Genomic DNA, 13,548 nt, shown 5'->3' on the forward strand with positions numbered 1-13,548 from the left:
ACTGAAGCAGCTTACTTACTAGATTAACAGTAAATTCAAATATTTTTTTGATTTTTTGGGGGTTATTGGGATATTTTCATAGGTCATAGTGAATACTTGAGGGTGGAGTGGGGGCAGCTGAACATGTGGTGTTACCTGACTGAATATAGTATACATATGGTATGTATACATACCGTTTACAAGAGTTAAAGGAAAGGGCTGTGCTGTGATTTCTTCTATATTTACTTTTACCTCAAGTTCATAAGTACGAAGACAGAACATCACATTTATTTTTCTCTCACACAAAGCTAAGGTATATTTTCTTACTTTAAAACAAAGGAAAGTGTCCTAATCCCAAAGTGATACTCTGAATATATACCAAATGAAAGCAGTGTACAAAAGAAGAATCACTAGTATTAAAATGAGAAAAATCTGTGTAATAAAAGTCTACCCCATGAATGGCCTTTTGACTCAGACAAGACCCCAGACAAGATTCTTTTCCATGAAATTTGTACCTGTGTAATTACTGTGTTCATGTTGTTTACACTTCTGAATCTGTGAAGTTATGTATTACAGTATAAAAGAAAAATCCCATTTAAAAACTCATATGTTTTGATTTGTTGTCAGACAAAAATGCACACTATATTCTATAAAACACTACAACTTTCAGCCTCAGTAAGAAGAATGTAAGAAAATAATCGACGTAAGACTACTTCTTCTGCTTCAAATCAAATTGTGCATTTAACCTGTGACCCTTTGCGCCTCAGATCTATTCATTTGTTAGTGAGTGAAATTATCTGGGTATGTCTCTGTTTGTCACCTCCCTCAGTGTTACATACTTCCCTTCTTTTCACGGTCATCTCAATATGGCAACTTTGAGACTGACCCCGAGGATGTGTACACTGACTCCCTGTGGTTTGCATTAAGTGTTCCATCTGTTCTTATGGTTAACTTAATGCTTTTTTATGTCACGTTAACCTCAGATATAACCAGTATCCACTGTAAATGTTTATATTTACTTGCATGTGAAGTTTAATGGTGACTTAATGAAACCTGATGGAAAAGTCTTGCAGTAAGAAACAGCCACTCAAATATAGTATTTGGTTAAGCTGTTTATTTTATATGCCTTAGTGAAATTCCCAAAGGAATTCTACCTATCTAACATATTGTCACATTCCACTTTGGCCTTTCTTGCTGCACAACTGATTTAAAATTCTCTCTGAAGTTTGAAATTGGCTCCATTATAACTAAGATGCAAGTAATGAAACTACATTGCAGTGGCATCCTTTTCTTGCTTTTCATCCTTTCCTTCCCTTTCCTGCTTTCTTGACCCCGCTCTCTCCTAACCTGTACCTATCTGTGTCCGTGTGTGCTGCGTCCAGGTATCAGGAGGAGTACAGTATGGACTCAACCAATGCCCAGTAAGTCTCTGGCAGCATCATGCTTGCATGGCATGGATTGTGTCTGCAGTGATAACTGGACTGCGAGCACCAAAGCATATACATAAAGCACTTTTCACTGGATTTTGCCTACACCATGTGTAAACATAATGCCATTACTGTGATGAGTTGCAAAGTTGGTAGATGATGCAGAAAGGTCATTTTTTGGCTACCTTTTCAACAGTTGTTGTGGAAAAGATGTTTGGTCCATTTATAGGTTTGCCACATTTGATCATACCACTGTAAATGTTGGAAAGGTAGCTTTCAATAAAGTAAATGCTGGTGTATTTGTTTTTCAACTGAATGTGCACGCCAGTCTTCACCACTTCAGTGTTGTCAATGTCCATTTGTGGGCTTGAAACATGCAACTGTGTGAGCAAATATGACAGAATTCCTAGAAAAACAAAGAGCTAAATATTGTTGAAATGGGGGCTGAAAACACTAACATGGAAATTATTCATGCCTTACTTACCATATAATGTGCATGTTGGTGAGTTGAAAATCATTGAAATGTTTATCATCTTTTAGACCGACCGAGTTGGATGGTCTTTTTTTCTTTTCCTTTTTTTACCGCAATACCTTTTGGGAAATTGAGACATTTCAGTGATAATTAGGTTGTGGCTGTAGGTGATGGATCATCAGTAACGTGGTAAAACCTGAATATGGAATCTGTAGAATTCCTTCTCTTCTGTAGGTGGTTTTCCTTTAGCTGTCAGAGTTGTGACTCGAAATGACAAGTGCAAAGTGTAAATGTATACCAGTCAACAACATCATTGAAACCTTTTCTACAGTTTCACATTAAAACAATACATTTTAATGAGATGATCGATGTTATTTGCATCCCCTGTCAGTGGTTATTATTGATGTGACTGACTGGTACAAGTCACATCATGTCTATGCTGCAATTGCTAGTCCTGTTGCAATGAAGTGCTGGGTTCTTTCTGTGTGGGGCTATAGGTGTGAATGTGAGCGTGAATGTTGTTTTTGCCCCTGATGTTGCTCCTGATGGCTGGAATAGATTCCATCCATGAATTGGATAAGTGGATGTTAAGAAAATGGATGAATAAATGGGGGGAAAAGATTTTCCAGTATATATATATTGGTGTTTGAATTATTCAGATCTAAAAGTTAGAATAAACAACAACAAATTTATAGTCAGATTATGGTTTATTTATTGAACTTGTAGAGCAATAGAGGAAGTTTGTAGTGTTTATGGGAGCAGTTGTCTCGTCTTGTCCAACATATGAATAATGTGCAATAGCAGCTATGGCTAACCTGTAGATGTAAACACCTGCCAAACAAACATTGAATTTGTGACACGTCCTCCAACCTTTTACCGACACACCGCAAAAGAAGCTGAAATGTCAAGATCCTCTCTCCTTTGTCAGAAATGACAGGTCATTTGACCTTTAAGGCTGCGGTTTTATTCTTGATTAACCATCCTGTCAGTAAACTGGAAACGGTAATGTCACATACTCTAATGACAGTGAATCTGTGTGTGTTTACTTTATCGGTTATCTGGTCATTTATTTGTTTTTTCTGACTGTCTGTGTAACGAATGTATATGTTACACCTAATTTAATGAAACCGCAGTTGACAGAAAAAATATTTGATTACTATTAATTTTCCTTTGGCTCTTATTGAAAACGCTTGTGTTCAAGAAACACTGGTATTACTTGTCAGCAGCAGACCTTTCAGCTGTGGTTGCTGATAGAATACAGTTGGAGGTTGGGTTGAACATTGTGGGTGTGTTGAGATATACGCATGTGTTAACTAAAAAGTGCTTAATTAAAGGCAGTGCATTTTAACACGGTGTTAAAGGATACGCCTTTTAAACTGTATTCACTGTGGGGTGATTGACCTTGTTTCCATGGTGCAGCAGTTGCATTACCCTGGCAACACCATGAGGAATCTTGAAGTCATTTTTAACTAGGATATGTCCTTCAGTGTGCATCATCAATATGTAGGACTGCTTTCTTCCATTTGCGCAATATCTCCAAAATTAGAAACACTGTGTCTGAGAGTGAAACTAGAAACTAGTATTACTTCTAGGCTGGACTACTGTAATTCCTTATTATGAGGATGTTCTACCTGTACCTGAAAAGTTTTCGATTGATCCAAAATGCTGCAGCAAGAGTACTGACAGGGATTAGAAAGAGATAGCATATTTCTCCTGTAATGCTTCTCTTCATTTGCTCCCTGTTAAATGCAGAATTAAATTTAAAATCTTTCTCCTTACATACAAGGTCTTAAATAATCAGGCCTCATCTTGTGTTAATGACGTTTTAGTACCATATCACCCCTTCATGGCTCTTCACTCTCAGACAGAATTCAATTCAAGTCAATTCAATTCAATTCAATTCAATTTTATTTATATAGCGCCAAATCACAACAAATGTCGCCTCAAGGCGCTTCATAGATACAGAGAAAAACCCAACAATCATATGACCCCCTATGAGCAAGCACTTTGGCGACAGTGGGAAGGAAAAACTCCCTTTTAACAGGAAGAAACCTCCGGCAGAACCAGGCTCAGGGAGGGGCGGCCATCTGCTGCGACCGGTTGGGGTGAGAGAAGGAAGACAGGATAAAAGACATGCTGTGGAAGAGAGACAGAGGTTAATAACAGATATGATTCAATACAGAGAGGTCTATTAACACATAGTGAGTGAGAAAGGTGACTGGAAAGGAAAAACTCAATGCATCATGGGAATCCCCCGGCAGCCTACATCTATTGCAGCATAACTAAGGGAGGATTCAGGGTCACCTGGTCCAGCCCTAACTATATGCTTTAGCAAAAAGGAAAGTTTTAAGCCTAATCTTAAAAGTAGAGATAGTGTCTGTCTCCCGAAGACTTCTCGTTCCTAGAGTATTTAAAAGTAGAATGGGATGCTGAGCCTTTGGTTTTCAGGCCCATCTTCTGTGGAACCAGCTTCTAGTTTGGATTCAGGAGACAGACACTATCTCTAGTTTTAAGATTAGGCTTAAAACGTTCCTTTCTGATAAAGCATATAGTTGGGGTTGGATCCGGTGACCCTGAATCCTCCCTTTGTTATGCTGCAATAGGTCTAGGTTGCTATGAGATTATCATGATGCATTTAGTATTTTTTCTTTAATTATCCTTTTCACTATGTTGTTTATACATTCTGCATTTCATATTTGTTATTATTAATCTGACCTTGGTTCTGTTGGAGATTTCTTCCTGTTAAAAGGGAGTTTCTCTTTCCCACTGTCACCAAAGCGCTTGCTCATAGGTGGTCATATGATGATTATGGTTTTCTCTGTTTCCTTTGTATTATTGTAGGGTCCTTACTTTACAATATAAAGCACATTGAGGCAACTGTTGTTGTGATTTGGCACCATATAAATAAAATAAAATTGAAGCTGACGCAGTGCAGTGGTTACTTAACCGTTTCTTTCAAGGATTACAATTTAATGAAACATTAAAACAATATTTAACTGTATTTTTATTTGCCTGTGAAACATTTTCATACAATTTTCGCAAAGGAGGGAAATTCATGAAGTCAGTATTTCCTCTACAAAAAGACATTAGGGTATTTTGACATTATTTCTTTTTTTTTAAATCCAACTCATGAATAACTTTTTTTTTTTTTTACTATTTTATGAATTAGACCCTTCTGTGGACTTTAACATCACCCCAGTGCCATTATCCAATCTGACAACCTTGTGCTTTTAAGTCTTATCCAGGCACTGAGGTCTCTGCAGTTTTTACAGTGCTAAGCCTTAAACTCGGGACTTCTGTAAATCTGGAGTTTATGCACATTCTGATTCTTTCATAGAAAAGGATTATCAAAACTCACACATGGAGGCTAGATCTAAATTATTTCTGCACTTAGAGCACTTGAGCAGTACCCTGTTAAAAACCTCAATATTTTGTACCTTTTTGTTTTCTGTGGACAAAGGAACATCTCTTTTATGTGATGTCGCTTTCGTTTTATGAAACTATTCGACAAACAACATTGCTACAATGCTCTTGAAATATTCAGTCAAGAGGAGGATAAATTTGGTTTTACAAAACCAGCACAGTCAGCACAGGCAGCAATCTTAAAGCTGCACATTTGTGTCAGAACTCCTTAATAAACCTTGAAAGACATATGACAGTTGCTTTGAATAAGCAGCTTTCAGATGCCTATTTAAGGCTTCACTGCACTAACGTTTGCTCATACATTCATAAGTATTAGGAACAAAACCATTCAGTGTAATCTGGGTCCGTCAGTGGTCCACACCACCCACGCTCATGTGCAGCAGCTTACAAGTTGTACATATCCTATAGACAACCAGAAATTACCATCCCTGCCCTTTCATGTTTCCCTTGTCTATCCACTGAACACACAGGTCCTATTAAAGTAAGCGAGGAAGGCTTCCCCTCCAGATGATTATGACACAAACACTTACACATCCTTCTTGAGGATTGTGGATTCAGTGTCCATTTGATAAGCTGCCTTCACAGTTAACACAGTCGTGTCTGAGCTGAAGTCCATAGTCTATCTTTGCACTGTAATAAGGCTTTGGAAAAGTACCTGCAACAATTGGGAAGTTTTGAATGCTTCCGAGTGATAGAAGTAGAGAATAACAAAGAAGCCACTGCTTTTTATTCGAGGAGTATTTTTAGAAGCCTTGCAGCGTTTATATCAGGAACACTTTAGTGGGAGGTGAATAGGACATTTTCTATTTTCAACTCTTTGCTTTGTCAGAGGGGCAGCAGAGCAAAGCCGCCATCAGAAAATCTAAAACTGTATTAAGGCTGTGATGTGAAAGAGGTTTTTTTTAACACCGTTTACAGGTAAGATGCATCATTAATGGTCTGCATAGTGATTCTGTGGACTGGTTATCGTCAGAAACCTTGAATTAATGGGTCGCTTCACTAAGGCCGCCTGATTGGTCAGGGATAACTGAACTGATGCGTTACAGATTTGTTTCTGTGCAACTAGTTGCAACTGGCAGACTGCAAACTAAAACATACAAGGCAAGGTTGCTGTTGATTGAGCTCTGCAATAGATGCAGAGCATGCAGCATCTTAGTACCATCATGGACTGATTTCTGTTGTAGGCTCCTTCTTGAGTGACTATTATGACCCCCATATCTTGTTGTGGTGTTTGCCCGTGCTTGATTCTGCAAAACCCTCACACATATTCCATATGGCGCAGAGCATCTGGCGGCTGTTAGACAGAATTTGTTTTTTGTTCTTTCTTTTTTTTTAATCTAGAATGAGCATGGGGCTTGGAACAGATCTGTTCTGCCCATCTGATTATCCCGAGGTCAACAAGTTTATTTACATGGTCTACAAAGCAGTTGTAGTTGTTCAGTGTTTCACACGAGGAGCTCAAAAAATTGTAATCCTGTCACAGGCAGCGGTCACGGTAAACAGCATTTGTATTTGTGTTTGTTTGTGTGTTTGTGTGCCACCTCAATACTATACATATATGTATATATATTAGTGTTGAAGCTCTATATTACGTAAAGAGTTGTTAGTTGAGGACTCAAGGTCATATGATGCATCTATCCTATGTGCGAACAAAGGGACTGCATCTTCTTAAAGTTATTGTCTGTTGTGAACACTGTGTGACTCCTTGGATATACAGACTACTAATCATCTTACCCTACAGTCATTGGTGGTGGTTGTTTGCAGCCTCGAGATGCCAAAGGAAAGAGAGTATGTACTTGAAAGGTATTGCTGTTGGTTTACAGCTCCTGGCAGCCACCTTATGTGTAAGAAGACCTTTTTGTACCCTTGGTCAGAAGTGTTTTATAAGCACGATAAAAGGTAAGGACAGCAAATGTTTATCCTTGTGTATTATGTGGACAGAAATAAGTGTGATGAGAAGTGCTGTAAAGCCATAATTTTGACTGGCTAGTTTCAAAAAAATGCACAGAGACAAAAACATCCAACTGTAGGCAATTCAGTAATTTATAGCTTCTTATTCATGTCCATCACTTGATCACTTTGTTTCCGTTTTGTGAACGTGTTGACCACCAAACATGTTTGCAAAACTGTGATTCAGAAACAGTATTTTTTGCTTTTTCAGTTGTGATAGGACCATAGCTTAGAACTGTATTCTGAATCTTTGTCAGTAAAATATTGTTTATATGGTTCAAATGACTGAAATTATAGAACAAATGCACAGTTTTGAGACTATTGAATGTTGGGTTAAGTCATTTTTAAATATAGTCTCAGGAACTTTATGACATGGACATTGAGAGCCATTGGTCTTAAGAAAGTAATGGAAAGCTAGAGCCATATGCAAGACATGTCTGAATGGCATATTGAAGTCCTAGTTGTTGACATATTTCTTGTTGTGTACTTTGTGTAGCAAAGCATATACAAAATCAACTTTTCTTCGATCCAAAATACTTTATAATGTCCCCCCAAACTACAGTTTCTTCTCTTACTTAAATAACTGAAAATGCTCTGCTACTAGAAAGAGGTATAAATACTTAGATGAAAATCTGATCTATACACCCACCTTTACCTGGCATGTTTTAGCTTACCAAACAAAAGCAGCTGCAACAGATTTATATAACACATCAGATTACAGTTACTTACATCATTTTCCAGTATATTTATACATTCACCGGATAACATGACATCGACCCTTTTCTCCCTTTTCACTCATCTCCATCTTTGGATATCCTTACCTTTAACCACTTTGCCTCCGTTAGCCTCCTTAAAATGTCCATGTTCAGCTGGGTGAAGGTGATTTAAGTGTCTGATTAGGTTTATTGTTAGGAAGTTTTTATGATGGTCCCTCCATGATTTTCTTTGGTGAAGTTTGTCTTCCCTCCAAGTGAGGAGCTTCCATGCTAAAGACATGTTTTTATGTGGATGTGAATATGCGTGACAATTTATATGCACCACAGGACACATGTTGTACATGCATGAAGCAGGCCGGCTCAAAATCAGAAATACCCAAAGCCAAGAATTGCTGGAAATTGGCCTTTTCCGGTCCCTGGCTGGTCGATTGCTGTGTCTGTAGTATTTTACAGAAACATAAAACTTAAATAATCAAGTAACCTAGAATTAAAACTTTGCGGCCTTTTTCATTTGTAAAGGAGCTACTCTCTGTAAAGAATGTATTCGATTTGCTGCTAGGCTTTTTTTTTTTCTGTTAAATTAGTAATTCCCAAAGTGTTCAGTTAAGTATTAATGTACTCAGTTTGTGTTTTCCATTAGTCATGTCTTAAATCAAGATTTAAGTTTTATAAATAAGTAATCAGTCTGTAAATCCACAAATTTTATTTTCCTTACAACAATTCATGGTTTGCTTAGGTTTTTCTCTGTTCACATTTTGTCCATGTGCTTATAGGCAACAGGGTAAATAAAAGGCCCTAGTAACTTTCATTCAACTTTATAAGTTCTTTTACAGCTTCTTAGGTGACCGATACAAGTGAGTGAGACATGTGTGTGATGGAGTCTGTATGGCTGGGCATTTGGAGATGATGGCTTCTACATGTGTGTCGGTGTGTGTATTTGGGTCCGTCTGTCTCCAACTAATTCCTCTTGCGAGGAAAGCATGCCACACAGACACGTGAGTGAACATTTCCTGCACTGAAAACTGTCTCTATGGCAATACAGCCAGAAGGAGGAGAGAGGGGATTAGCTGGAAAATGGCTCATATCATGTTCTTTCTCCTACATACACTCTTTATCTACACACACATAGTCCCTTTGGAGTAGGCTGCTGTAATTGCCCGCTTGCTCGCTTCTCTCCTCCCTTGTCTTTTCGCACCCTGTATTCATCTTGTCAGACAAGGTGGAAAGCTGCAAGGGTCCCTGCTGTGACTGTAAGACCATTATTACTTTCCCTTCATGTTCTTTAGTGACAACAAGCTCTGTATATTACTGAAATGGGCAATAGGCCTGGCTCATTACCTTCAATTGTCTAATCTACCTGCAGTTCTGTAGCTACGTCATCATTCATGCTTAAGTGATTGTTTGGTCCATTATGTCTGCTCAAATCTTGAATAGCTTTGCATGTGTCATAGTAGGTGTGACCACTTAAAAAGCATTGATAAAGTGCTGTAGTTTTTAATAGGGAGAAAATTGTCAATTATTATTGGAAGCTTCTTTTTGTGCTGTATATAAAGCGGGCTATCCACTTGTATTCTCTCTTATTTATGTGAAAAAATAAGGCTAGACGCCAGAGGTACTGATTGTCTCTCAAATTGTAAACAAGGTTTCAGAGTGCTGAATGTGTTGGCACTCTTAAAAGTCGCAAATAAATATTACAAATTTTATGAAATGTTTAGAAATATTAAGCAATTAGAAATGATTCAGTCCTATTTTGCCCTTTTCACAGAACAAATTAGTCAATTTGAATAAATATCTCACTAAAGTAATTAAAACATACTTTAAAACAAAGTATTTCTCTGAATGTGGAGACGTTTTCTAGTCGCTGTCGAGAGAGTGTCAGTATATTTACATAAATCTTCATTAATGACTGCAGATGCTGTACGTTTGAATTTCAAGTTAGATGTGAATGTGCTTGTGGTCAATATTGTTATTGTACATGGCAGACAGTAAATGCTGGGTAACAGAATTAGTGAAAATAATATACAGCTTATTCTAAGTCTGTATAGATTTGCATGTGATCTGCTGGCTGGAGTTTACTGGAAAAAAACTCAATTCTGTTGACAAGAAGTGAAAAATCACAATAAAATGAAACGTACGAAACATGAAGACTTCTGGGAAATGTCACCATATTGTTACTGTTTTCTTCTATGCTTGACCTTTCTGCATTATCCCCACAGGGTTCAGGTAGAGTTCTATGTGAACGAAAACACCTTCAAGGAGAGGCTAAAGCTTTTCTTCATCAAAAACCAAAGGTCAAGTAAGTAACCATAAACTATCCTATCTTTTAGAGTGAAAATGGTAAGCGGCTTGCTACTGCTAGATACTTTCTGAGCCAAATGAACAATAAGTGCATTTCCACTTTGTGTCTCAGTTGGGGCTTTCATTATTACATTAGCTGCCTCACTGTTGGGGTTTTAAGTGTTCAAGCTGTGACCCAGCGTGGACAGAAGAGTATGGCTCATTTGTGGAGAGATGAGGCAGAGCTGCAGTGTTTTTCTCATTAGGACATGCCACATTGTCTCTAAAAAAGACACTGGCATGACTCAGCAGTTTGGTGCACTGTGTCTGGAAGCTGTTCATTTGCATGTAGTTGTAAAAATGTACACTATGGAAACTCTCCCATATGTAGTTGGACATGTCGTTACCGGGTCCGTGGCGCTGGCTCTGCTTTCTTTCTCTCAGCTTATTGTTGTCACTAGGCCGCCATAGTCTTTGACATAAAACAGCAGGTTTTAATGAAAATGTCACATGGTGCTGCGGGGGTCTTCTGCTCTATTTGTTGTTTGTTTGTCTGCCCTGTTTCAAACCTTTTTAAAACTGATGCAGGCTTCATCGCAAGGGGTCGTGTCACTAGGGATTAGCTAACTCGCTGGCTGGATGACTGACTGGCTAGCTGACACTGCTACATTTAAAAAAGCTTCTGTCATCTTCTGCCAGGCTTTAGTTTTTATGTGTATTATTTAGTGTTGTATGTAGCAGGTTGTATGTGAGTTTATCAGTACACTTATGTCCACAAAAAACTTGTGATTTCATAAATATTATTATCACTGCTTTGTAATCCTTCTGCACATTGTTAGCATACAAAAAGGCTAGTGTTATTTTTGTGTTCTTCTTGAAGGATTTGAAGGATGTGCGTCATGGGAAATCTGGTCTGCCAGGCTGCTGTAGAGGCATGGAAATGTATTAGTTATGGTTCAGGGATAAAAGCATTTTATGCACCCAAACGACCACAATTCGAGCAGTAGCAGTTCACTATGATGAAGAGAATTTGCTGGATTTGTTGTTAACAGCAGTCTCTGTTTGAACTTCAGACTGCAGACAAAGTGTACACAAAAAAGAGTGGGAAAAAGTCAACACAGAGCTTTAAGTCTGAGCCTGTGAATAATGTGAAAAGATGTAAGCAAGCTCATCTTTAAGTCACTCAATTTACGCTCCAGCTTTTTTTTGTTGTTGTTGCTCCACAGGCCTGAGGATCCGCTTGTTCAACTTCTCACTGAAGATTCTCACCTGTGCCCTCTACATATTAAGAGTCAGCTTGGAAGATCTGAAGGAGAAAAATGGGAGCCCATGGTGAGAGTGAGACTCTACCTCTCCCTATTCAATCACTGTTCCTATTCCACTTGTACATAGTAATTTTTTTTTTATTAAAAAACAAAAATGGAGGATAAATAAAAGCTAGAAAAGAAGAAAAAGGAAAAGGGTGATAGTCATGTCCTCACAGGGTAAGTAAATGTTAAAGCAGTCCTTCCAGATACTCAAACTCTACCGCACAAAGAACATTAAAGCTGAGATAAAGTGAGTGAGATAAAAACAAAGCCATGTATGTGTAATGTCAATTTATTAGTCCATCACTCCCTCTGTTATCTGGCTTCACTGAGCCCAACATCAGCTGTTACTGTCATGTTTCGGCTGTGTCCAGGCAGGAGAAGGACCCAAACGCAAAACTCACGACAACAAAATTAAACTCAAAAAGCTGCTTTATTGCAGGATGGCATGGAAAACTAAACTGGGACATGGGTAAACTAAAACGCAAGGAAACACAGCCATGAGGGAGACTACGACACTGACAAAGAGAAACACAGGGCTTAAATACACAGAGGGATAACGAGGGAATGAGACACAGAAGGAGAGCACAGCTGGGAGTAATCAGGCTGGACGAGACAAGGGAAGCAAAACTAGAAACACTCACATGAGACATGGACCTTCAAAGTAAAACAGGAGACACACTGACTGAACTCAAAACATGTAAACTTAACAGCAACTGAGACAGAACATACGGAGCTGAAACATGGGACAGAAAGGCAAAGTAGACACAACATGAACATAACGATGCCCACAGGGAAAGAGCAAAACAGACCACCGAAGCATAGGACCTCTTTCAAAATAAAATAGGAAACAATGAAACACTGACATGACTACATGGACTTGACAACATAAGAAACAGACATGAAACACATGAAGGATAAGGGAGACTTAACGCAAGGGTTGAAAACACAAGGGGAATATAATAAGCAAATGAACATAGAAAACTAATGAGCTTAAACATGCACTATAAACATCAAAATGAACTAAAACTCAAAACGCTGGGTCATAAGACCCAGGATCGTGACAGTCTGTTATTAACAGGTCTGCACATTAGGAAAAGTGTATTTACAGCATTTTAATCTAGCAATTCCAAACAATTTCCAAAATATTTTTTTTGTTTTCCAGGTGTAGAAAACAGTAAATGTAAGTGACTGCAGCGTGATGGCTTAGCGCTTAGCACTGTTTCCTCATAGAGGATCCTTTTTTCAGTGGCTGGTAGGGCCCATCTGTGTGCAGTTGCCTCTGGGGACTCACAGATAAACATGTTAGGTTAGTGCTGCCTGTACTGGACTATAACAGACTGGCCAATAAGATTCTTCATCTCGAGGGTTTCACTGAAAGTTGTCAGGAGAGCATAAAGCATAAAGGATACAGTACCATGAAGTATTTGCCACTTCCTAATTTCAGGGAAAAAAACAAAGAAATCAGGGAAAGGGTGAATGCTTTTTCTCGACACTGTAAGTATATGTGAAATATTCAGTTTTTTACTTTCACAACAGTTATTTATTTTGTAGTGATTATATAATTTTACTCATGTTGTGTGCGTGTTTATATGAACAATGTGAAAAAGTTGCTCATCCTATGCAGTTATGTGGATGTTTGACTCCCAGTAGACGTGTTTCCACCCATTCAGACGTTCAAACTGTTACTCTGTTTTTATCTTTTCCTTACTCCTGTCCGTGATACAGTGCAATGAATCGAAGCAATGGTTGGAATGATACATCAGAGCCACCACAAATCAAATGGTATGTTCATGTTAACATGGCACTTTGTAGTAAAATTAGTGGTGCACAATAGTAAGGTTGATGATAAATGCAGATGCAGTGAAGTGTGAGTAAAAGTTTCAAATTGTTTGTGACAGGGAACGCATTTTCTGGGTGAACAGACGAGAGTCTGTGTGGGCAATACAGGTGAGCATAATACCGTTTCTGTGTGCATAAATCAAATTTTATTCCAT

General features: G+C 38.3%; 1 protein-coding gene and 1 long non-coding RNA gene across 21 annotated transcripts in view; one reads left to right on the forward strand and one right to left on the reverse strand.

The window, feature by feature from the left end:
• kcnt1b (potassium sodium-activated channel subfamily T member 1b) overlaps positions 1–13,548 on the forward strand; it is a 74,322-nt gene that overhangs the window by 24,854 nt on the left and 35,920 nt on the right. For 15 of the 20 annotated variants that reach the window (XM_085181325.1, XM_085181327.1, XM_085181330.1 and 12 more), the window contains 5 exons: positions 1,362–1,400; positions 10,184–10,263; positions 11,471–11,576; positions 13,280–13,336; positions 13,453–13,501. In XM_085181325.1, the coding sequence (XP_085037451.1) occupies positions 1,362–1,400; positions 10,184–10,263; positions 11,471–11,576; positions 13,280–13,336; positions 13,453–13,501 (331 nt within the window). The remainder of the gene's footprint in view (positions 1–1,361; positions 1,401–10,183; positions 10,264–11,470; positions 11,577–13,279; positions 13,337–13,452; positions 13,502–13,548) is intronic. The other 5 variants (XR_014877366.1, XM_085181329.1, XM_085181344.1 and 2 more) reach the window with 1 other exon arrangement.
• On the reverse strand, positions 11,661–13,313 carry LOC146506368 (uncharacterized). The gene is made up of 2 exons (XR_014877367.1): positions 12,604–13,313; positions 11,661–11,895 (listed from the first exon to the last, which is right to left on the reverse strand). It is a non-coding gene; the product is annotated as an uncharacterized LOC146506368 (long non-coding RNA).

Source organism: Neolamprologus multifasciatus, chromosome 12, assembly GCF_963576455.1.
Source record: "Neolamprologus multifasciatus chromosome 12, fNeoMul1.2, whole genome shotgun sequence".
NCBI lineage: Eukaryota > Metazoa > Chordata > Actinopteri > Cichliformes > Cichlidae > Neolamprologus > Neolamprologus multifasciatus.